The following is a 26,007-nucleotide window of genomic DNA, read 5'->3' as shown; positions in this document are numbered from 1 at the left end:
TGTTTGATCCGCTTTTGGTTTCCAGCCTATTCATTCCCTGGTGGGGTGATCCTGAGATCTGCGACCTGGCATTCACATGCAGCCAAATCCATCTCCACCATTAGGAGCTCTGGGGAAGACAGGTGGATGCTTAGACCCCGCACCTCAGGTGAGCCTCCATCATTCCCAGGGTGGGCCACTGGTGTACCAATCCTGCTGGTTTCAGGTAAGCCTTACAACTGCTGTAGCAACTGGTCTCTGAACCTGACCCAGACCGTGACAGGTTCATTGGTAACATCAATCAAGGTTTCTTTGTGACCTCAATCAAGGTTCCTTAGTGACTTCAATCAATCAAGGTTTCTTGGTGACCTCAATCAAGGTTCCTTGGTTGTTTCAATCAATCAAGGTTCCTTGGTGACATCAATCAATCTATCAAGGTTCTTTGGTGAACTCAGATGATCTTGATCAGCTATCCTGATCAGTGTTTTCTCAGCACTAGCTTTTGAGGCCAGACCCTCCTGGACTGTACATGTGAGACTAGCCTGGAATGTAACCATTGGGCACTGGGCTTTTCATTCTGGTGCTCTTCAGGCCAGGGTGTACTGTTTTGGTTAGCTGAGGAGTGCTTTCGGGTCCAGAGTTGGCCTAAAACTTCTATTCATGCTGGTCATGTTGACCTTGTCACTGTCTCTGAGAGTTCCAACAATCTACCTCTGGTTGGGGTCATTGCAGTCTCGTGAAGTGGACACAGATTTAACGTGGTTGTTTCAAACCTTATAGATGTACTACCCGTACCCCTTGGGTTTTTTAAAGGTCACTGCTGGGCAAGGTTGCTCATTTCCTTTAGGGCAGGGGTGTCAAACTGGCGGCCCTCCAGCTGTTGCAAAACTACAAGTCCCATCATGCCTCTGCCTTTGGGAGTCATGCTTGTAACTGTGAATCTTGCAATGCCTCATGGGACTTGATGTTTTGCAACAGTTGGAGGGTCACCAGTTTGACACCTGTGCTTTAGGGTTCTAATTCCTCCCCTTATAAGTCAGGATCATTTTCCCTCCCTCATCTTTCAGGGTGTGTAGGGTGCCAAGGAATTACGCTCATATGTTAGACTCCCTTTTTCAATTGTAACTCAGTCCTTGTCATCAATCCCTCATGCCTGGGAGCCTGAACTTGGGGCAAAACATGAAAAATGGTCTCTCTAGACTAAGTACTTCCAGATATTACCTGTCTGCCTTTTTGTCTGAAAGGGGTATTTTCTTCCCTTCACCATGAAAGTCTGGGGGCTCCAATTTGTTTCCTGAGAACAGTTCCTGTCTCATCAAGCATCCCCTCCATGACTTGGTACTCTGACCTGAGCTCCACTGGAAATTCCTCACATGTTGAAGAGTCTTCCGCTATGGAAAGGTCTGAGAGTTTTCTCTGTGGCAGGTCTAGTGGCCTAGTCCCTATGCTGTACTGCACTGAGAGTTTTACGTTTCACTATGCTGTCCTCCTCGGAGATAAGATTTTGCCGTGTGGTTCTCTTCTGATTCAGTACCTGAAAGCTGTTGATTTCCCACCTGGCAGGAAGATTTAATTGCTGGATGGCCCTGTGCTCTCCACATTGTCAGGAAGAAGATCATGCTTGGGTCCTGCTGCTAGTTCACCCAGCAGGTAGGGAGTCTGCCTGGAGACCTTTGTGGGACCTGGTCACTGGAGGGTAAGTTCTCATTTGATGACCGATGTGCAGTTCCTCCAGACTCCTTCCCTTGCTCCTGTTCCTAATCAGGTAGACAATCTAGGATCCCTTCCCCCCATTCCCCTCTCCTCAGCTGAGGATGCTTTGTTGGACCATGCTCCGTGATTAGATGTAGGCAGTTTTGCTTAGAGGCACCGATGGGTGTTTAGGCACATGGGTCCCTGTGCATCCTTATGACCTGCTGGTGTTTTGTGCACCATATGGGTTGCACCATATTTCTTCTCTCTGCTTACTCCTGTGGAGGTGTCTTGGCACTTTTTCCTCTTCTAGTCAAGCCGTTAGGTACCCTTAGGGTTCTTTCCTACCAGCCTTCAAGAGCTGGCTGGCTGTCTGATATGAAGGATGGGACATTCTGGGTAGTCTGTCTCTCTTTGATATGAAGGACGGGACATTCTGGGTAGTCTGTCTCACTCTGACAGGAAGGATGGGAGATTCTGTGTAGTCTGTCTTGGTCTCTGATATGAAGGATGGGACATTCTGGGTAGTCTGTCTCTCTCTGATATGAAGGACGGGACGTTCTGGGTAGTCTGTCTCCCTCTGATAGGAAGGATGGGAGCAGGAGCGGACTGACAACTCATGGGGCCCCCGGGCAATAGGGGATCATGGGGCCCCTGTGCCCTTGCCCAAACTAAAAAAAGCCTATGAAAAAGGTACTAGGGGCATCTCATGGGGCCCCCTACTGATCCTGGGCCCTCAGGCAGTGCCTGAGTTTTCAAATGGTCAGTCCGCCCCTGGATGGGAGATTCTGGGTAGTCTGTCTCTCTCTGATATGAAGGATGGAACATACTGGGTAGTCTAAACAACAAACAAGATCCCTGTGCTCAAATCCCAACAGCTAGTGCATGCATTTATCCATCAGGTGCTAAAGGGGTGTAACCACATATTAACACTAGAAATTCTAAGGCCCCTCTGCACTCTGCTATATACCCTTCCCAGCAGACTATGCAATAAATAGGGATATTTGGTTCACACATATTGCAATACATGCTTAAGCTGCCAACTGCGTCAAAGTCATCCCTCTATGGCCAGTCCTACTCTGCTCTGCCTACACAAATGCTACTGTGGACACAATGCTAGCATAGGGGAAAAGACACAATGGGGAGAGCTACAAGGTTCAGGTCTGGATAATTAGTTCATACATATTGCAATACACGCTTAAGCTGCAATATGTGTGAACTAAATATCCCTATTTATTGCATAGTCTGCTTGAAAGGGTATATAGCAGAGTGCAGAGGGTCCTTCAGAATTTCAGAAATTCTGGGTAGTCTGTCTCGATCTCTGATATGAAGGATGGGACATTCTGGTTAGTCTGTCTCTCTCTGATATGAAGGACGAGACATTCTGGGTAGTCTGTCTCTCTCAGATATGAAGGACGGGACATTCTGGGTAGTCTGTCTCTCTCTGATATGAAGAATGGGACATTCTGAGTAGTCTCTCTCTCTCTGATATGAAGGATGGGACATTCTGGGTAGTTTTTCTCGGTCTCTGATATGAAGGACGTGATATTCTGGGTAGTCTGTCTCTCTCTCTCTGACATGAAGGATGGGACATTCTGGGTAGTCTGTCTCTCTCTCTCTCTGATATGAAGGATGGGACATTCTGGGTAGTCTGTCTCTCTCTGATATGAAGGACGGGACATTCTGGGTAGTCTGTCTCTCTCTGATAGGAAGGATGGAACATTCTGGGTAGTCTGTCTCTCTCTCTGATATGAAGGATGGGTCATTCTGGGTAGTTCTCTTTCTCTCTCTCTCTCTTTCTGGGTAGTCTGTCTCTCTCTGATATGAAGGACGTGATATTCTGGGTAGTCTGTCTCTCTCTCTCTGATATGAAGGATTGGACATTCTGGGTAGTCTGTCTCTCTCTCTGATATGAAGGATGGGTCATTCTGGGTAGTTCTCTTTCTCTCTCTCTCTCTCTCTCTCTTTCTGGGTAGTCTGTCTCTCTCCGATATGAAGGATGGGACATTCTGGGGCTGCAGTTCCTCTGAACTCCACAAGATGGTGATCTCATTTCTACTACCCAGACAGGACTTCTCTATGGAATACAGACAGGAAGTGATGTCGGGTACTGACAGGAAGTGATGTCGGGTACTGACAGGAAGTGATGTCGGGTACTGATAGGAAGTGATGTCAGGTACAGACAGGAAGTGATGTTGGGTACTGATAGGAAGTGATGTCAGGAACAGACAGGAAGTGATCTGGAATATAGAGAAGAAGTTCCGTGCAGTCTGAAGGAGATCGGAGAGGTTGCTGGACATGGCAGTAGAGGATGTAATTATTATTATTATACAGGATTTATATAGTGCTAACAGTTTGCTCAGCGCTTTAAAATATAAAGGGAGAGACAATACAGCAACAATACAGTTCAATACAAGAGAGTTAGGAGGGCCTGATCCTGGGAGCTTACAATCTAGGAGGGAGGGACCAGTAGTACAAAATGTTGTAACTGTGGGGGATAGACTGGTAGGAGGAATAGAAGATTCCATTATTAGCTGAGGGCAGGATAGGCTTCCCTGAAGAGATCGGTTTTCAGAAATCACCTAAAAGTGAGCAGAGTAGGTGATAGTCTGATAGATTGAGGTAGAGAGTTCCAGAGGATGGGGGAAGCTCTGGACAAGTCCTGGAGATGAGTATGGGAGGAGGAGACAAGGGAGCTAGAGAGTAGGAGGTCTTGCGATGAGCTGAGAGGACGGTTTGGGTGATATTTAGAGATGAGATCAGTGATGTAATTTGGGGCGGAGTTATAAATGGCTTTATATGTTATTGTTAATGTTTTGAATTTTATCCATTGGGCAATGGGAAGCCAGTGGAGGGATTGGCAGAGAGGGGTGGAGGCCAGTGGAGGGATTGGCAGAGAGGGGTGGAGGACACTGAGTGGAGGTCAGTGGAGGGATTGGCAGAGAGGGGTGGCAGATATGGAGCAGTTAGTAAGGTGGATGAGTCTGCAGCAGCATTCATAATAGACTGAAGAGGGGATAGCCTGTGATGAGTTGGCCAATGAGGAGGGAGTTACAATAGTCAAGGCGAGAGATAGTGGTTTCTGAGGTTAAGAACCGCCGTATCTTGGAGATGTTGTGGAGGTTGGAGGTGTTGCGGAGGTGAAGTCTACAAGATTTGGACAGTGATTGGATTTGGGACTGAATGGACAGATGGGAGTCTAGGATTACACCTAGTACCCTGGCATGAGGGGAGGGATTGATGATTGTGTTATTGATATTGATGGAGAAGTCAGGGGAGGGACTGATGGTTGTATTATTGATCTTGATGGAGAAGTTGGGGGAGGGGGCACGGTCTGGAGGGAATACTAAGAGCTCAGTTTTGGAAAGATTGAGTTTGAGGAAGTGGAGTGACATCCATGCCGATATGTCACTTAGTAGGTTAGTAATGCGAGAGGAGACTGAAGGGGTGAGGTGAGGAGGAGCCTGAAGGGGTGAGGTGAGAAGAAGACTGAAGGGGTGAGGTGAGGAGGAGACTGAAGGGATAAGGTGAGGGGTAGAAAGAGAAGAGAAGGGGTCAAAGGACAGAACATTGAGTGACCCCTACAGAAAGAGGGAGTGAAGAGGAGGAGGCAGAGTTACCGGTAACACTGAAGGAGCACTGCGATAGGTAGGAGGAGAACCAGGAGAGAGCAGAGTCTCGGAGGCCAAGAGAGTGTAGTTTTTTGAGGAGGAGAGGATGGTCAACCATATCAAAAGCCGCAGAGAGGTTAAGTAGTAAGAGGAGTGGCCATTGGCTGGGATGAGTACGGAGTAGTGGCCATGGGTTGGGATTAGCATGGAGTAGTGGCCATTGGTTGGGATTAGTATGGAGTAGTGGCCATTGTTTGGGATGAGTACGGAGTAGTGGCCATTGTTTGGGATGAGTACGGAGTAGTGGCCATTGTTTGGGATGAGTACGGAGTAGTGGCCGTTGTTTGGGATGAGTACGGAGTAGTGGCCGTTGTTTGGGATGAGTACGGAGTAGTGGCCGTTGTTTGGGATGAGTACGGAGTAGTGGCCGTTGTTTGGGATGAGTACGGAGTAGTGGCCGTTGGTTGGGATGAGTACGGAGTAGTGGCCATCGGTTGGGATTAGTATGGAGTAGTGGCCATCAGTTGGGATTAGTACGGAGTAGTGGCCGTTGGTTGGGATGAATACGGAGTAGTGGCCATTGGTTTTAGCAGTTAGTAGATCATTAGTGAGGTTTAGTAGTCTGGTTTCTGTGGAGTGGAGTGAGCGAAAGCCAGACTGTAAAGGGTGAAGAAGGTTGTTGTCAGTGAGGTGGGAGCTCAGGCGATTGTAGATTAAGCGTTCTAGGATTTTAGAGGTAAATGGCAGCAGGGAGATGGGTCTTAAGTTGTTCAGGTTGGTGGGGTCCAGGGAGGGCTTGTTAAGTTTGGGAGTGATGTGCGCATGCTTTAGAGGGGAGGGGAAGGCACCATTAGAGAGGGAAAGATTGAAGATGTGAGTGAGGGAGCATAGGATGGAAGAAGAGGGTGACCGTAGTAGTTGTGAGGGGACAGGATCCAGGGGTCAGGTAGTGAGATGGGCTTCTGAGAAAACCTTAGTGACCTCTTTGGTAGTAGCGAGGTCAGAAGAGGAAAGTGTTGAGGGAGGTTTAGCATAAGGTATGCTAAGTGGGATGGATGTCTGTGCAGTGGCGATGCCCCTATGAATTGCGTCAATCTTGTTTTTGAAATTATTTTCAATCTCATGAGCAGTGAGTGAGGTACTGGGTGGAGGTGGAGAAAGTAGAGAGTTAAAAGTAGAGAAGAGATGACGAGGACTGGATGACAAGGTATTGATGAGAGTGACAAAGTCGTCTTGTTTGACAGCATGGAGGGAAGAATTGTATATGAAGAAAGCAGATTTATATAAGGTGAATGCTTGCTGAGATTTGGTTTTACGCTACAATCGCTCCAGCGCACGTCTATGTTGTTTAAGATGTCTGGTGTGGTCAGTCTGCCACGGATGTAATGGTCGGGGCCTGATGCTTCGTGTTGTTAGAGGAGCAAGTGAGTCCAGTGTGGGTGACAGTGAACTGTTGTAGACAGCAGTGGCCAGGTCAGGGCAGGACAGGGGAGAGATTCTGTCATAGAGTTGGTCAGTTGCAGAGTGGAAAGGAGCCGGGTTCAAGTTGTGAAGGTTTCTGTGGGTAATTGTTTGCTGCTTGGAGGGATAGGTGTTTGAAGACGAGGAGACTGTGAAGGTGATGAGATTGTGATCAGAGAGGAAAGGGGGTGTTTGTGAGGTTGTAGGGAGTGCAAAGATGGGAGAAAACAAGGTCTAATGTAGTCCCATCAGAGTGAGTGGAGGACTGTATACATTGTGCTAATGCAAAAGATGAGGTTATGTTGAAGAGTTGGGATGTAGCCGGGTTGTTGACATTAATGGGAATGGTAAAATCTCTGAGAATGATAGCGGGTAGCTCAGAGGAGAGAAAGTAGGGTAGCCAGGCGGAGAAATCATCAAGAAAGCGGGACACGGGTCCAGGAGGCCAATAGATCACTGCAATCCTCAGAGAAATGGGAGAAAACAGCCGGATGCAGTGAGTCTGGAAAGAAGAGAAGGATAGAGAGGGAGGGTTAGGGAGGACTTGAAAGGTGCTCAGTGGGGATAGAAGTAAACCAACCCCACCACCTTTCTGACCACTGGGTCTGGGTGAGTGGGTCCAGAGGAGGCCTCCATAGGAAAGTGCTGCGGGGGAAGCAGAATCTGCTGCTTGGAGTCAGGTTTCTGTAATCGCTAGTAGGTTAAGGGAGCGGGAGACAAAAAGGTCATGGACAGAGGTGAGATTATTACAGACAGAGCGGGCATTCCAGAGCACACATGAAAAAGGGAGGCTGGTTTTTGGGAGCACGGGGACTGATACTAAATTGAGGGGATTGTGGCTATTCCTGGAGGAAAGCGGGTGCCTGGTGTGGGGGTGAGATAGTGGAGGACCAGGGTTTGTGTAGATATCCCCAGAGGTTAGGAGAAGGATGGTGCTTGGTGTGGGGGTGAGATACTGGAGGACCAGGGTTTGGGGAGCTATCCCCAGAGGTTAGGAGAAGGAGGATGCCTGGTGTGGGGGTGAAATACTGGAGGACCAGGGTTTGGGGAGCTATCCCCAGAGGTTAGGAGAAGGAGGGTGCAGAAAGTAACATGGGAGCGGGATGTACACGAGCGCACATGACTTCCAGACCTGGTGTTTGGGTCAGCAGGAGAGTGAAGTATCAGCAGGAGGTGATGAGAGCAGTAGTAGGGAGATGGTAGCAGTGAGGGGGAGATGTACAAGTTCTGGGGTGGAGCAGAGGGGTAAAGAAGTGAGATTTTGGGAACGCAGGAAAGTAATATGAAAAGGAGGAGTAGAGGGGACATATGAAAGGTACACGGAGTCGGACTCAGACTTGTAAGAGATGTTTCCCGGGGTGTTTGCTCGCAGTCTGTCCAGCATGCAGTAGAGTTTATTGTTGTATCTTCCTGCTGCTTGAGTTCTGCTTTAGTTCAACTGTTTCTTAGCACCCCATCAACGCAGCACTCACTCAAAAGCAGCCCCCCATCAGTGATCTCCCCCCATAAGCTGTTCTAAATTTATAGGGAGATGGCCAAATGAGCACTCATCTCCTCCTTAATTAGGAACTGATAAGGATCACATGAATGGGGGGGATGATTCTCAAGCACAGACCAGACACAGGCCGTAGTCATAAAACGGTAATAAGATGTCATGTTCTATTTACACCCAGTAACCCCCCGTCATGTCCGTCCTCTTCCTCCATAGTCATGTCCATCCTCTTCCTCCATAGTCATGTCCGTCCTCTTCCTCCATAGTCATGTCCGTCCTCTTTGTCAAGGTCCTACCTTTCCTCAGGGCTTGTGCTGCTCCATGTGCTGGCCTCCATCTTAGGTGTCTGCAAAGCATTGTGGGATCCTTTATGCTTTCAGCCCTCTGCGGCTCCTCCTCCAGGAGGTGGCGGCTTATCACATATAAGTCTGCTGTTTGTAGCTGTCCATTGCATTCGTGTCCTGTCTGTTGCACAGCAGCAAGCTCCTGTTTTGTTTCTCATTGCTCTCCTGGATACCAACTCGGCTTTGGCAAGACTCCTTCCTGGCTTCTGATCCTGGCTCTGGCGACCATTCTTCCTGGCTACTGTCCTATCAAGTCATCCGCTGTTGCTGTTTGACTTGCATAGACTCTGTCTTGTGTTTGTATAATAAACCTACCTTTTAATTGCACCTCCTTGTGTGTCTGGCTCCTCGCTCCCTGATATTCTTCCTCCATAGTCATGTCCGTCCTCTTCCTCTATAGTCATTGTGACGTCTTTTATCTCCAGCAGATGATACACACATGTTGATGATACATATCAATATTTAGAAGGACACAAGGATCTCTACAAGGACGTCATGATGGACAATCAGCCGCCCCTCACATCACCGGGTAAGAGGAGACTTTATTGTAAAGGAGAGAGCAGTACGGAGGATCCACCTAGATCCCCCATCATCTGATAAACACATAGAAACAATGGATTCAGTCAGTGTGTGTGTTTCCTACAGATGGATCCAGTCATGGGAACCCACCAGAGAGATGTCCCCGTCCTCTGTATTCCCGGGATTCCACACAGGAAGGTCACACCATCCCTCACCATCATCAGGTAGATGATGACAATTATTGGTAGTTGTGATTTATACACAGCATGTTTGTTACAATGAATGTTTTATTATATCTTTCAGAGTGGAATCCTCGGGGATTATAATATTGTTGTTCAAGAAGAGTATAAAGAGGAGAATGAGGAGGATGGAGTGATGGAGGAGTTTCCAGAAGGACATAAGGATATGATGGAGCCACCTAATACCAGGAACCCACCAGAGAGATGTCCCCGTCCTCTGTATTCCCGGGATTCCACACAGGAAGGTCACACCATCCCTCACCATCATCAGGTAGATGATGACAATTATTGGTAGTTGTGATTTATACACAGCATGTTTGTTACAATGAATGTTTTATTATATCTTTCAGAGTGGAATCCTCGAGGATGATAATATTGATGTTAAAGAAGAGTATAAAGAGGAGGATGAGGAGTATGGAGTGATGGAGGAGTTTCCAGAAGGACATAAGGATATGATGGAGCCACCTAATACCAGGAACCCACCAGAGAGATGTCCCCGTCCTCTGTATTCCAGGGACTCTGCACAGGAAGGTCACACCATCCCTCACCATTACAAGGTTGGTGGGATGGAGCATCTAGAACATGGATTCATAGAGACAATGTGTGGAGTTATTTTATGTGACCTTCTATTTTACAGATGATATTCTCTCTCATTTCCTTGATTTAGAGTGGAGATCCAATCGATATAGAATTTGAGGTGAAAGCAGAAGAAGAAGAGGCGTATGTGAGGGATGATCAGCAGTCTATGGAGGAGGATGGAATAACGGGGACATTTATAGAGGAGGACACTCCTACAGAGATCAGCACAGGTGGGTCATGAACACTAAATCCATTCCTCCACCCATACTGCTCACTGATTGGTCCAGAGTAGGGCGGGGACTGGATGATATCAGCCTGTAATCCCCTGGTCACTTTCCTGAGCTGTGTTCCCCGTCCTGTATTCCTGGATTACTCTCGGATAATCTTCCTTCTCTGTGCTGCAGACACAATTTATGTATCTAGACTGGATTTATGGAGGTTCTGGGGTTCAGCTGGCAGCAAAATGTTGATTTTTACTCTAAGCATTGCATAATGTAGCACCCAGGACATGTGACTGGGGTCTCCTGCCTTGTGCCTGACTCCTCCAGGGGACCTTCTCTGTTATCTGCTGGCTGTGCCGGGTGGAGGGATATGTCTGTAGTGTCTCAGACCCAAGTCACTGAGTGCAGTCTCAGGAGATGGGAGGCAGCGGTGTGGGACCTACATAGTTACATAGTTAGTCTGGCTGAAAAAAGACATCCATCTAGTTGTACCATTAAAAGTTATAATCCGACACCCACAGCTGATCCACCAGAAGGCAAAAACCCAGCAAAGCACGATCCAATCTGCTCCTGCAGGGAAACAATTCCTTCCTGACCCCCCGAGAGGCAATCGGATATTCCCTGGATCAACTTTCCCTATAAATGTTATATCCAGTTATATTCTGTGTATCCAAGAAAGAATCCAGGACTTTCCTACAGCAATCCCCCCTTATGTATTATACATGGAGATCATATCCCCCCTTATGTATTATACATGGAGATCATATCCCCCCTTATGTATTATACATGGAGATCATATCCCCCCTTATGTATTATACATGGAGATCATATCCCCCCTTATGTATTATACATGGAGATCATATCCCCCCTTATGTATTATACATGGAGATCATATCCCCCCCTTATGTATTATACATGGAGATCATATCCCCCTTATGTATTATACATGGAGATCATATCCCCCCTTATGTATTATACATGGAGATCATATCCCCCTTATGTATTATACATGGTGATCATATCCCCCCTTATGTATTATACATGGAGATCATATCCCCCTTATGTAATATACATGGAGATCATATCCCCCTTATGTATTATACATGGAGATCATATCCCCCCCGTATGTATTATACATGGAGATCATATCCCCCCTTATGTATTATACATGGAGATCATATCCCCCTTATGTATTATACATGGAGATCATATCCCCCCTTATGTATTATACATGGAGATCATATCCCCCCCTTATGTATTATACATGGAGATCATATCCCCCTTATGTATTATACATGGAGATCATATCCCCCCTTATGTATTATACATGGAGATCATATCCCCCCTTATGTATTATACATGGAGATCATATCCCCCCTTATGTATTATACATGGAGATCATATCCCCCCTTATGTATTATACATGGAGATCATATCCCCCCTTATGTATTATACATGGAGATCATATCCCCCCTTATGTATTATACATGGAGATCATATCCCCCCCTTATGTATTATACATGGAGATCATATCCCCCTTATGTATTATACATGGAGATCATATCCCCCCTTATGTATTATACATGGAGATCATATCCCCCCTTATGTATTATACATGGAGATCATATCCCCCCTTATGTAATATACATGGAGATCATATCCCCCCTTATGTATTATACATGGAGATCATATCCCCCCTTATGTAATATACATGGAGATCATATCCCCCTTATGTATTATACATGGAGATCATATCCCCCCCTTATGTATTATACATGGAGATCATATTCCCCTTATGTATTATACATGGAGATCATATCCCCCCTTATGTATTATACATGGAGATCATATCCCCCTTATGTATTATACATGGTGATCATATCCCCCCTTATGTATTATACATGGAGATCATATCCCCCTTATGTAATATACATGGAGATCATATCCCCCTTATGTATTATACATGGAGATCATATCCCCCCCGTATGTATTATACATGGAGATCATATCCCCCCTTATGTATTATACATGGAGATCATATCCCCCTTATGTATTATACATGGTGATCATATCCCCCCTTATGTATTATACATGGAGATCATATCCCCCCCTTATGTATTATACATGGTGATTATATCCCCCCCTTATGTATTATACATGGAGATCATATCCCCCCTTATGTATTATACATGGTGATCATATCCCCCCTTATGTATTATACATGGAGATCATATCCCCCTTATGTATTATACATGGAGATCATATCCCCCCTTATGTATTATACATGGAGATCATATCCCCCTTATGTATTATACATGGTGATCATATCCCCCCTTATGTATTATACATGGAGATCATATCCCCCCTTATGTATTATACATTTAGATCATATCCCCCCTTATGTATTTATACATGGAGATCATATCCCCCCTTATGTATTATACATGGAGATCATATCCCCCTTATGTATTATACATGGAGATCATATCCCCCCTTATTTATTATACATGGAGATCATATCCCCCTTATGTATTATACATGGAGATCATATCCCCCCTTATGTATTATACATGGAGATCATATCCCCCTTATGTATTATACATGGAGATCATATCCCCCCCTTATGTATTATACATGGAGATCATATCCCCCCCTTATGTATTATACATGGAGATCATATCCCCCTTATGTATTATACATGGAGATCATATCCCCCCTTATGTATTATACATTTAGATCATATCCCCCCTTATGTATTTATACATGGAGATCATATCCCCCCTTATTTATTATACATGGAGATCATATCCCCCTTATGTATTATACATGGAGATCATATCCCCCCTTATTTATTATACATGGAGATCATATCCCCCCTTATTTATTATACATGGAGATCATATCCCCCTTATGTATTATACATGGAGATCATATCCCCCCTTATGTATTATACATGGAGATCATATCCCCCTTATGTATTATACATGGAGATCATATCCCCCCCTTATGTATTATACATGGAGATCATATCCCCCCCTTATGTATTATACATGGAGATCATATCCCCCTTATGTATTATACATGGAGATCATATCCCCCTTATGTATTATACATGGAGATCATATCCCCCTTATGTATTATACATGGAGATCATATCCCCCTTATGTATTATACATGGAGATCATATCTCCCCTTATGTATTATACATGGAGATCATATCCCCCCTATGTATTATACATGGAGATCATATCCCCCCTTATGTATTATACATGGAGATCATATCCCCCCCTTATGTATTATACATGGAGATCATATCCCCCCTTATGTATTATACATGGAGATCATATCCCCCTTATGTATTATACATGGAGATCATATCCCCCTTATGTATTATACATGGAGATCATATCCCCCTTATGTATTATACATGGAGATCATATCCCCCCCTTATGTATTATACATGGAGATCATATCCCCCTTATGTATTATACATGGAGATCATATCCCCCTTATGTATTATACATGGTGATCATATCCCCCCTTATGTATTATACATGGAGATCATATCCCCCTTATGTATTATACATGGAGATCATACCCCCCTATGTATTATCCCCCATCCCCCTGTTGCCATTCACTTCCAAGCTCCTTGAGCGCTTAGTTTACAATCGGCTAAGCTCCCACCTCACCGACAACAACCTCCTCGATCCCCTACAATCCGGCTTCTGCCCCAACATTCCACCGAAACCGCCCTACTCAAAATCACTAATTACCTGCTATCCACCAAAGCTAATGGCCACTACTCTGTCCTCCTTCTCCTCGACCTCTCCTCGGCCTTCAACACAGTTGACCACTCCCTCCTCCTTAATAAACTACACTCTCTTGGCCTCAGAGATTCTGCTCTCTCATGGTTCTCCTCCTATCTATCCCAACGGTCCTTCAGCGTTACCTATAATGCTACCACCTCCCCCTCATTCCCCCTCTCTGTTGGGGTCCCCCAAGGCTCTGTCCTTGGGCCCCTTCTATTCTCCATCTACACCTCCTCCCTTGGACAGCTGATAAACTCCCATGGCTTCAACTACCATCTCTATGCCGATGACACGCAAATCTACCTCTCCACCCCTCACCTCACCCCTTCATTCTCCGCCCGTATCACCCACCTGCTGAATGACATATCAGACTGGATGTCGCTCCACTTCCTCAAACTGAACCTTTCCAAAACCGAGCTCCTAGTCTTCCCCTCAGCCCGCACCCCCTCACTGACTTCTCCATCACAACCAACTACGCCACCATCAGTCCCACCACGCAAGCCAAGGTTCAAGGTGTCATCCTAGACTCTAACCTGTCCTTCCAACCCCATGTCCAATCGCTGACTACCGCATGCAGGTTCCACCTCCGCAACATCTCCAAAATACGCTCGTTGCTAACCCCAGACACTACTAACACTACTAAACAACTCGTTCACTCCCTTATTATCTCACGCCTGGACTACTGCAACTCCCTCCTCACTGGCCTACCTCATCGCAGACTATCCCCGCTTCAGTCTATCCTGAACTCAGTGGCCAGACTCATCCACCTTACCAACCACTCCTCTTCTGCCACCCTCCTCTGCCATTCCCTCCACTGACCTCCACTCAGTGTCCTCCACCCCTCTCTGCCAATCCCTCCACTGGCCTCTATTAAGTGTCCTCCACCCCTCTCTGCCAATCCCTCCACTGGCCTCCATTCAGTGTCCTCCACCCCTCTTTGTCATTCCCTTCACTGGCCTCCATTCAGTGTCCTCAACCCCTCTCTTTCATTCCCTCCACTGGCTCCCGATTGCCCAACGCATCAAATTCAAACTACTAACACTGACATACAAAGCCATTCATGGCGCTGCCCCAAACTACCTCACCGACCTGATATCCAAATACCACCCTACCTGTAATCTTCGCTCCTCACAAGACCTCCTACTCTCTCTAGCTCCCTGGTCTCCACCTCCCATGCCTGACTACAGGACTTCTCCCGAGCTTCCCCCATCCTCTGGAACTCCCTACCCCAATCCATTAGACTGTCACCTACCCTCCTCACCTTTTTTTGCGCACCCTGAAAACCCATCTCTTCAGGGAAGCCTACCCCACCCTCACCTAACAGCCGATCCCCCTCCACTCCTCACTCCATTACATCCCCCACAGCCATCTCCTCCTGTACCACCATCCCCTCCCTCCTAGAGTGTAAGCTTGAAAGGGCTGAGCCCTCTAACCCTCGAGTATTGTGTATTGTTTTGCTACTGTATTGTCTCATGTCTTGTCCCCCATTCTAATGTACAGCGCTGAGCAAACCCTTTGGTGCTATATAAATACTGTATAATAATAATGTATTATACATGGAGATCATATCCCCCTTATGTATTATACATGGAGATCATATCCCCCCTTATGTATTATACATGGAGATCATATCCCCCCTTATGTATTATACATGGTGATCATATCCCCCCTTATGTATTACACATGAAGATCATATCCCCCCCTTATGTATTATACATGGAGATCATATCCCCCCTTATGTATTACACATGAAGATCATATCCCCCCCCTTATGTATTATACATGGAGATCATATCCCCCCTTATGTATTATACATGGAGATCATATCCCCCTTATGTATTATACATGGAGATCATATCCCCCCTTATGTATTATACATGGAGATCATATCCCCCCTTATGTATTATACATGGAGATCATATCCCCCCTTATGTATTATACATGGAGATCATATCCCCCTTATGTATTATACATGGAGATCATATCCCCCCTTATGTATTATACATGGAGATCATATCCTCCCCCTTATGTATTATACATGGAGATCATATCCCCCTTATGTATTATACATGGAGATCATATCCCCCCTTATGTATTATACATGGAGATCATATCCCCCCCGTATGGATTATACATGGAGATCATATCCCCCTTATGTATTATACATGGTGATCATATCCCCCTTATGTATTATACATGGAGATCATATCCCCCCTTATGTATTATACATGGAGATCATATCCCCCCTTATGTATTATACATGGAGATCATATCCCCCTTATGTATTATACATGGAGATCATATCCCCCTTATGTATTATACATGGAGATCATATCCCCCTTATGTATTATACATGGAGACCATATCCCCCCTTATGTATTATACATGGAGATCATATCCCCCCCTTATGTATTATACATGGAGATCATATCCCCCCTTATGTATTATACATGGAGATCATATCCCCCCTTATGTATTATACATGGAGATCATATCCCTCCTTATGTATTATACATGGAGATCATATCCCCCCTTATGTATTATACATGGAGATCATATCCCCCCTTATGTATTATACATGGAGATCATATCCCCCTTATGTATTATACATGGAGATCATATCCCCCCTTATGTATTATACATGGAGATCATATCCCCCCTTATGTATTATACATGGAGATCATATCCCCCCTTATGTATTATACATGGAGATCATATCCCCCTTATGTATTATACATGGAGATCATATCCCCCCTTATGTATTATACATGGAGATCATATCCCCCCCTTATGTATTATACATGGAGATCATATCCCCCCTTATGTATTATACATGGAGATCATATCCCCCCTTATGTATTATACATGGAGATCATATCCCCCCTTATGTATTATACATGGAGATCATATCCCCCCCTTATGTATTATACATGGAGATCATATCCCCCCTTATGTATTATACATGGAGATCATATCCCCCCTTATGTATTATACATGGAGATCATATCCCCCCCTTATGTAATATACATGGAGATCATATCCCCCCCTTATGTATTATACATGGAGATCATATCCCCCCCCCTTATGTATTATACATGGAGATCATATCCCCCCTTAATCTCCTTTTCTCAGTAGAGAATACATTCAGTTCCTCTAATCTTTCCTCATAGCTGATCTCCTCCATGCCTCGTATCAGTTTAGTTTCCCTTCTCTGTACTTTCTCCAGTTCCCCAATGTTCTTTTTGTGAATTGGAGCCCAAAACTGAACTGCATATTCCAGATGAGGTGTTACAAATGATTTGTACTGGGGGGGAGGGGGGGAGGGGCGATATCTCTCTCTCTCTGGAGTCTATAACTCTCCTTATACAAGAGAGGATTTTGCTCAGTTTTGGAACCGTAGCTTGCATTGCATATGATCTGCCAAAACCCCCAGATCCTTCTCCACCATTGACCCCCCAGTTGTACCCCCCTAGTATGTATGATGCATGCATATTCTTAGCCCCCCCAAGTGCAGAGCCTTACATTTATCACCATTAGCCCTCATTGGCCCCATAGTCCCCCAATTACACAGAACATTGAGGTCGGCTTGTAAGTTGGAGACATCCTGTAAGGACGTTATTCCCCGGCACAGCTTGGTGTCATCTGCAAAGACTGGAATGGGGTTTATAATCTCACACCCCATATTGTTTATATATATATTAATAAGTAAGGGTCCCCACACTGAACCCTGGGGTACCCCACTAATAACACTGAACCCTGGGGTACCCCACTAATAACACTGAGCCTTGGGGTACCCCACTAATAACACTGAACCTTGGGGTACCCCACTAATAAGACTGAACCTTGGGGTACCCCACTAATAACACTGAACCCTGGGGTACCCCACTAATAACACTGATCCCTGGGGTACCCCACTAATAACACTGAGCCTTGGGGTACCCCACTAACACTTTACCTTGGGGTACCCCACTAATAACACTTAACCTTGGGGTACCCCACTAATAACACTGAACCTTGGGGAACCCCACTAATAACACTGAACCTTGGGGTACCCCACTAATAACACTGAACCTTGGGGTACCTCACTAATGACACTGGGCCTTGGGGTACCCTACTAATGACATTGAACCTTGGGGTACCCCACTAACCCATTCCATACCAGGCACTTTTACCCCCTTCCTGTCCAGGCCAATTTTTAGGTTTCAGCGCTCTCACACTGAATGAAATTGCACGATCATACAACATACATACAAAATTTTGGGGGATATCTGTACTGTTCTGACATTTGGGGGATATCTGTACTGTCCTGACATTTGGGGGATATCTGTACTGTTCTGACATTTGGGGGATATCTGTACTGTCCTGACATTTGGGGGATATCTGTACCGTCCTGACATTTGGGGGATATCTGTACCGTTCTGACATTTGGGGGATATCTGTACCGTCCTGACATATGGGGGATATCTGTACCATCCTGACATTTGGGGGATATCTGTACCATCCTGACATTTGGGGGATATCTGTACTATTCTGACATTCTTGGACCTCAAGAAATTAGATTGGCTGTCAGTACTTCAGGATTGATCAACTTTCAGATATCTCCCATAGTTTGTGAACTCTATAACTTCCCTTCAGACTAAATCATAAATACTAATTTGGGTTATTTTCACCAAAGACATGTAGCAGAATACATCTCGGCCTAAATTTATGAAGAACAATTATTTATTTGCAAAATTTTATAACAGAAACAAAGAAAAACTTGTTTTATTTTCAAAATGTTTGTTCTTCTTTTGGGAAGAAAATGAATCCATCCAATGTATACAACTATCATGTGACCTGCAGTGATTGGTCACAGCAGGTCACATGGTACTTACAACGGGGCCGGTACACAGATCTGTCATTGGTTGTGTCCGAGGTACACGGCCGTTGACAGATCCTGCCGCTGCGTGGCTCTGCGGTCATGTAAACTGCGCATGTCTGGAAGGATGCCATATGGCTTCCACCCGGAGGGAGGAGGTGCTCGCTCGGTCACCATCTGGCCATAGGCCGAGCAGGAACCAGCTAATCACACTGAACCTTGGGGTACCCCACTAATAACAGTGAACTTGGGGTACCCCACTAATAACACTGAACCTTGGGGTACCCCACTAATAACAGTGAACTTGGGGTACCCCACTAATAACACTGAACCTTGGGGTACCCCACTAATAACAGTGAACCTTGGGGTACCCCACTGATAACACTGAACCCTGAGGTACTCCGATAATAACACTGAACCCTGGTGTACTCCGCTAATAACACTGAACCCTGGGGTACCCACTAACTGAACCTTTAGGTACAACGCTAATCACACTGAACCTTGGGGTACCCCACTAATAACACTGAACCTTGGGGTACCCCACTAATAACACTGAACCTTGGGGTACCCCACTAATAACACTGAACCTTGGGGTACCCCACTAACCCCTTCCATACCGGGCACTTTTACCCCCTTCCTACCCAGGCCAATTTTTAGGTTTCAGCGCTCTCACACTTTGAATGACAATTGCGCGGTCATACAACACTGTACCCAAACTGAAATTTGGGGGATATCTGTACCGTCCTGACATTTGGGGGATATCTGTACCGTCCTGACATTTGGGGGATATCTGTACTGTTCTGACATTTGGGGGATATCTGTACCGTCCTGACATTTGGGGGATATCTGTACCGTCCTGACATTTGGGGGATATCTGTACCGTCCTGACATTTGGGGGATATCTGTACCGTCCTGACATTTGGGGGATATCTGTACCGTCCTGACATTTGGGGGATATCTGTACCGTCCTGACATTTGGGGGATATCTGTACCGTCCTGACATTTGGGGGATATCTGTACCGTTCTGACATTTGGGGGATATCTGTACCGTTCTGACATTTGGGGGATATCTGTACCGTTCTGACATTTGGGGGATATCTGTACCGTTCTGACATTTGGGGGATATCTGTACCGTCCTGACATTTGGGGGATATCTGTACCGTCCTGACATTTGGGGGATATCTGTACCGTCCTGACATTTGGGGGATATCTGTACTGTCCTGACATTTGGGGGATATCTGTACTGTTCTGACATTCTTGGACCTCAATAAAATAGACTGGCTGTCAGTACTTCAGGATTGATCAATTTTCAGATATCTTCCATAGTTTGTGAACTCTATAACTTCCCTTCAGACTAAATCATAAATATTAATTTGGATTTTTTCACCAAGGACATGTAGCAGATTACATCTCGGCCTAAATTTATGAACAATTATTTATTTGCAAACTTTTAAACCAGAAACAAAGAAAAACGTGTTTTATTTTCAAAATGTTTGGTCTTCTTTTGGGAAGAAAATGAAGCCATCCATTGTATACAACTATCATGTGACCTGCAGTGATTGGTCACAGCAGGTCACATGGTACTTACAACGGATGGTACTTACATGGTACTTACACAGATCTGTCACCGGCCGTGTCCGAGGTACACGGCCAGTGACAGATCGTGCCGCTGCGCTGTGAGATGGGGAAACTGCTTTCATTGTTTGAACACTGATTGAGGTGAATTAAAAATGTTCTGACTGACATTCTGCAGTTGAGCCACAAGATGTCACTGTTTATTGTAGCAGCCTCAGACTGCATAGAGACTTCTATGTTCATGAAGGGGTGGGGTTTTGGACTTGGAGAGTGAGCAGGGGAAGGAGAGGAGAGCAGCCATGCTTGAGAGAGAGAAGATGGCTGAGTGACTTTGAGAATCCGTTGCCATCCAGCTGTGATGATGGCCCTCTGTAATCAGAAATTCACTTGAGTGAAGCTGATGGTGTTGAAGACGCTAACCCTGTTCAAAGAAAGGAAGATTTGCTGCCAGGAAGCTGATGAGGACAGAGGAGCAAAGCAACATGTACTGCTGATGACATTGCATGTCTGTTGAAGAGACGTTTGTTCTGTTCAGAGTCACCAGCGGATGCAAAGCAGACCCAGGTCGGTAAGATCGTGCACGCATCTCATTTCAGTGTTGGCGCCTATAGGACTGAGTCCAGGTCTATAGTTAGTTAGTTAGGGTCTCTGTTTGTGTCAGGCCACAAGTGTTGTTACTGATTATTGGAAGGACTCCACCACTTAAAGTGACATTTCACATTGGAGAGCTGATAAAATCCTACAAACTCAAGCCAGACTGGCGTTTTGCTCAGAAGGAATACTCAGGCACGTGCTACAGGACCAGTTATGGGAGGGGGAATACTGTAGATTTGTGTAAGATTGTAAGCTGTTGTGCGGCACTGCAGGCTAGCCCATACCGTACACCCATACACTGATTCCTGCTCTGTAGGGTAATAACAGGTAAGGTGTGGCAGCTTAGTTGTGCCCCCCAGTAGGTAAATTACTTCACTTTCTACCTTCATCCATCAGGAGGTGCCGTGCTGTGCAGCACAAGGGTCTCAGCCTCTGGGCTGGGTGTATGTAAATTTATTGTATGTTCCCAGCATTTGTGGTTGTGTTTATTTGCCACATCTAAGTAAAATTCTGTTGTGGCAAAAGCTGGTGTTGGGGTTGCTTTCCTCGTTCGTGACTTCACTGTAACCCCGGTACATGGCTTACAGCGCGGCTCTGCGGTCATGCAAACTGCGCATGTCTGGAAGGATGCCATATGGCTTCCACCCAGAGGAACGAGGTGCTCGCCCAGCCACCATCTGGCCATAGGCCAGGCGGGTACCGGCTAATCACACGGAACCTTGGAGTACACCACTAATCACACTGAACCTTGGGGTACACCACTAATCACACTGAACCTTGGGGTACACCACTATCAATGAAACTTTGGGTATACCACTGATGACACTGAACCTTGGGGTACCCCACTAATGACACTGAACCTTGGGGTACCCCACTGACACTGAACCTTGGGGTACCCCACTAATCACACAACCTTGGGGTACACCACTGATGACACTGAACCTTGGGGTACCCCACTGACTACACCAGACCATTCAGAGTATGAATCATTAACCATTACTCTCTGAATACGATCTTTTAGCCAGTTTTCTATCCATTTACATTTGGATTTTCCAGCCTGTAGACTTTACCTTACACATTAGCCGTGTGTGGGGAACTGTGTCCAAGTATACCACGTCCACCGCCACCCCTCTGTCCAAGTATACCACGTCCACCGCCACCTCTCTGTCCAAGTATACCACGTCCACCGCTACCCCTCTGTCCAAGTATACCACGTCCACCGCCACCCCACTGTCCAAGTATACCACGTCCACCGCCACCCCTCTGTCCAAGTATACCACGTCCACCGCCACCCCTCTGTCCAAGTATACCACGTCCACAGCCACCCCTCTGTCCAAGTATACCACGTCCACCGCCACCCCTCTGTCCAAGTATACCACATCCACCGCCATCCCTCTGTCCAAGTATACCACGTCCACCGCCACCCCTCTGTCCAAGTATACCACGTCCACAGCCACCCCTCTGTCCAAGTATACCACATCCACCACCACCACCCCTCTGTCCAAGTATACCACATCCATCGCCACCCCTCTGTCCATGTATACCACGTCTACCGCCACCCCTCTGTCCAAGTATACCACGTCCCCCACCACCCCTCTGCCCAAGTATACCACATCCACCGCCACCCCTCTGCCCAAGTATACCACGTCCACCGCCACCCCTCTGCCCAAGTATACCACGTCCACCGCCACCCCTCTGCCCAAGTATACCACGTCCACCGCCACCCCTCTGCCCAAGTATACCACGTCCACCGCCACCCCTCTGCCCAAGTATACCACGTCCACTGAGACCCCTCCATCCAAGGATTTGCTCACCTCCAATCTAACCTGTTTCATGATGGTTTAATCCCAGATCACTTCTACATGTTGTCTACAGTAAATATTTAAGCTTCCACTGATTACAGAATACTAATACTGTGAGTCCTGACCCTTATACTATATAACTTGTACATTACATACTCCTGACCCCTGCACTATATACTCTATGTTGTACATTACATACTCCTGACCCCTGCACTATATACTCTGTTGTACATTACATACTCCTGACCCCTGCACTATATACTCTATGTTGTACATTACATTCTCCTGGCCCCTGCACTATATACTCTATGTTGTACATTACATACTCCTGACCCCTGCACTATATACTCTATGTTGTACATTACATACTCCTGACCCCTGCACTATATACTCTGTGTTGTACATTACATACTCCTGACCCCTGCACTATATACTCTGTGTTGTACATTACATATTCCTGACCCCTGCACTATATACTCTATGTTGTACATTACATATTTCTGACCTCTGCACTATATACGCTATGTTGTACATTACATCCTCCTGACCCTTGCACTTTATATTTTATATTGTACGTTACATTATCCTGACCCCTGCAATATATACTCTATGTTGTACATTTGATACGTCTGACCCCTGCGCTATATACTCTATGTTGTACATTCCATACTCCTGACCCCTGCACTATATACTCTATGTTGTACATTACATACTCCTGACCCCTGCTCTCCCCCCACTGCTATATATACACATAATATGGATTCTCTTTTGTTACACCCATTTCCTCCCAGCTGGACATTTTATATCGGATGATGTGATTGGAGCACAGACTTTTACATGCTGATAATAATGTGATAACATCCTCCAACTTTGGACCCTTAAACAGAAAGTGATAATGAGGGAGGAGCCAATACCCCAATGATGGTGGTCTTCAGGATCAGTCCAGTCTTCATCATGGGTGCTCTCCCCCCTCCTCACTCTCTGACCTCTGGTGGGGCTCAGCCCCGCTGTTCTTCATGACTAAATCATGGACTAAATAAGGAGGTGCAGTACTTCTTGTGTTGGGAAGATGGCGATGAGTGATAGAGGGGGTGGGGACCCTCGTCCTATAATCCCCTCATCACTGTCCCTCCTATAAAAGACAGTTCTGGTTGTTTCCTCACTCTCTGACTAAGGTCCATGAATAAAGAAATGACCTGGTAGGAGATCAGAGGAGCCATTTCCTAGTTCCCTTGAGGGTGGAATTGTAAGCTCCTCAGAGACCAAGCTGCCTGATGTGGGCGGAGTCCTGGTTTGGGGGAACCAATCAGCTCCTGTCTAGTAATCCTCTATGTCTTTGTATTTTAGACCATGGCCGGGAGATGAGGAAAACCTCCGAGGATTGTCTCACTTTGTCTCCAGACTGGAAAGTAGAAGATGAGGACATCACACAGTATAGTCCAGGAGAAAACCCGGCTCCCTCCAATGTCCATCCGGCACCACCCAGCGTAGATGGACCATCGGATTCCTTGTATCCTGAGGAACCTCAGACTGTGCGGGACCGGGCCGGCCTTCCAACAGGGAAGAGCTTCTCCTGTACTGAGTGCGGGAAGAGCTTCCGTTATAAATCCCGTCTTAATAGGCATAAAAGATCTCACGCGGGGGAGAAACCGTATACCTGTCCTGAGTGCGGGAAATGTTTTTCACAAAAGTACCATCTTTACACACATGAGAGATCTCACACAGGGGAGAAGCCATATTCCTGTCCTGAGTGTGGGAAATGTTTTTCAGTTAAGTCCGATCTTCACAAACATCAGAGATCTCATACGGGGGAGAAGCCGTATTCCTGTCCTGAGTGTGGGAAATGTTTTTCACAGAAGTCCAGTCTTTACAAACATCAGAGATCTCACACGGGCGAAAAGCCATATTTCTGTCCTGAGTGTGGGAAATGTTTTTCACAGAAGTTCATTCTGCACAATCATCAGAGATCACACACAGGGGAGAAGCTGTATTCTTGTCCTGAGTGTGGGAAATGTTTTTCACAGAAGTCCGATCTTTACACACATCAGAGATCCCACGCGGGGGAGAAGCCGTATTCCTGTCATGAGTGCGGGAGATGTTTTTCACAGAAGTCCAATCTTTCCACACATCAGCGATCTCACACAGGTGAGAAGCCACATTCCTGTCCTGTGTGCGGGAAATGTTTTTCACAGAAGGCCCATCTTTCCACCCATCAGAGATCTCACACAGGGGAGAAGCCATTTTCCTGTCATGAGTGTGGGAAATGTTTTTCAGTGAAGTCCATTCTTTACATACATCAACGATCTCACACGGGGGAGAAGCCGTATTCCTGTCCTGAGTGTGGAAAATGTTTTTCAGTGAGGTCCCATCTTTCCATTCACCAGAGATCTCACACAGGGGAGAAGCCATATTCCTGTTCTGAGTGCGGGAAATGTTTTTCAGATAAGTCCCATCTTCACAGACATCAGAGATCTCACACAGGGGAGTAGCCGTATTCCTGTCCTGAGTGATGGAAATGTTCCTCACTGATGTCCTGTCCTCCTGTACATCAGGGGTCCCACACAACTCTGGAGGTGTATTAGTGCCTTGAGTGTGGGAAATGTCTTCTAGATGAATGTTGCTGGACATCCCAGCTGTCATGTGGGGAAGAAGCACACCCTGATATACACCTCAGATATACTCCATGGCTGATCTTCATCATGGAAGAAACAGTTGATAAGGAGATCAGAGGTCCCCAAAGACATGGATGAAGTGTGGGACCGGGTTGGCCATTGATGGCAGGAGAAGAATAAAAATGGAGTCCTGACCTAGAGCACTGGGCTGACTTTTCATTGGGGGGCAGCCTATATACTAGAGATGGTTTGCACCTAAATGGAAGGGGGTCTGCTGTCCTGGGTGAGGGGTTTATGGGAAGACTGGAGGAGTATATAAACTAGGATGGAGGGGGAGGGAGAATTTGATTATAACGGGGTAGACAAATCAGACGGGTCAGTACTTATTGGGGGGTGGAATGGGGAAAGATGGGGGGAGGGCTATGGCAGATGGTAAGAAGTTTCCCATGTTACAAACAACCAGTGGAATTGGTACCATTTGTATGAAAATAAAAAATACACAAAATCCATGTGAACAAGGTGTCGGCGAATGAACAAGGTGTCGGTGAATGAAAGTGTTTGTTCCCCAATGCCAGAAGTCTGTCAGCACAATAGGTGAGTTGGAAGGTTTGGTGCATGAA

The 26,007-nt window shown here is 46.0% G+C and overlaps 2 protein-coding genes across 2 annotated transcripts in view; both read left to right on the top strand.

Moving 5' to 3' along the window:
• LOC149441851 (uncharacterized) overlaps positions 1–25,730 on the top strand; it is a 409,050-nt gene extending 383,320 nt beyond the window's left edge. The window contains exon 3 of the mRNA XM_089656833.1: positions 24,123–25,730. Within this exon, the coding sequence (XP_089512959.1) occupies positions 24,123–25,264 (1,142 nt within the window). The 3' untranslated portion in view covers positions 25,265–25,730. The remainder of the gene's footprint in view (positions 1–24,122) is intronic.
• Positions 9,381–10,215, top strand: LOC149441852 (uncharacterized). The gene is made up of 3 exons (XM_089656821.1): positions 9,381–9,608; positions 9,688–9,894; positions 10,005–10,215. Exons 1-3 carry the CDS (start codon positions 9,381–9,383, stop codon positions 10,155–10,157), a joined length of 588 nt encoding a protein of 195 aa, XP_089512947.1. The 3' UTR covers positions 10,158–10,215.
• Positions 25,731–26,007: the final 277 nt, after the last annotated feature.

The sequence above is a fragment of the Staurois parvus genome, unplaced genomic scaffold (genome assembly GCF_062004578.1).
Source record: "Staurois parvus isolate SC_StPar_1 unplaced genomic scaffold, SC_StPar_1.0 ptg000941l, whole genome shotgun sequence".
NCBI lineage: Eukaryota > Metazoa > Chordata > Amphibia > Anura > Ranidae > Staurois > Staurois parvus.
The sequence above is the reverse complement of the archived record's forward strand: the minus strand, read 5'-3'. Positions and strand labels throughout refer to the sequence as shown.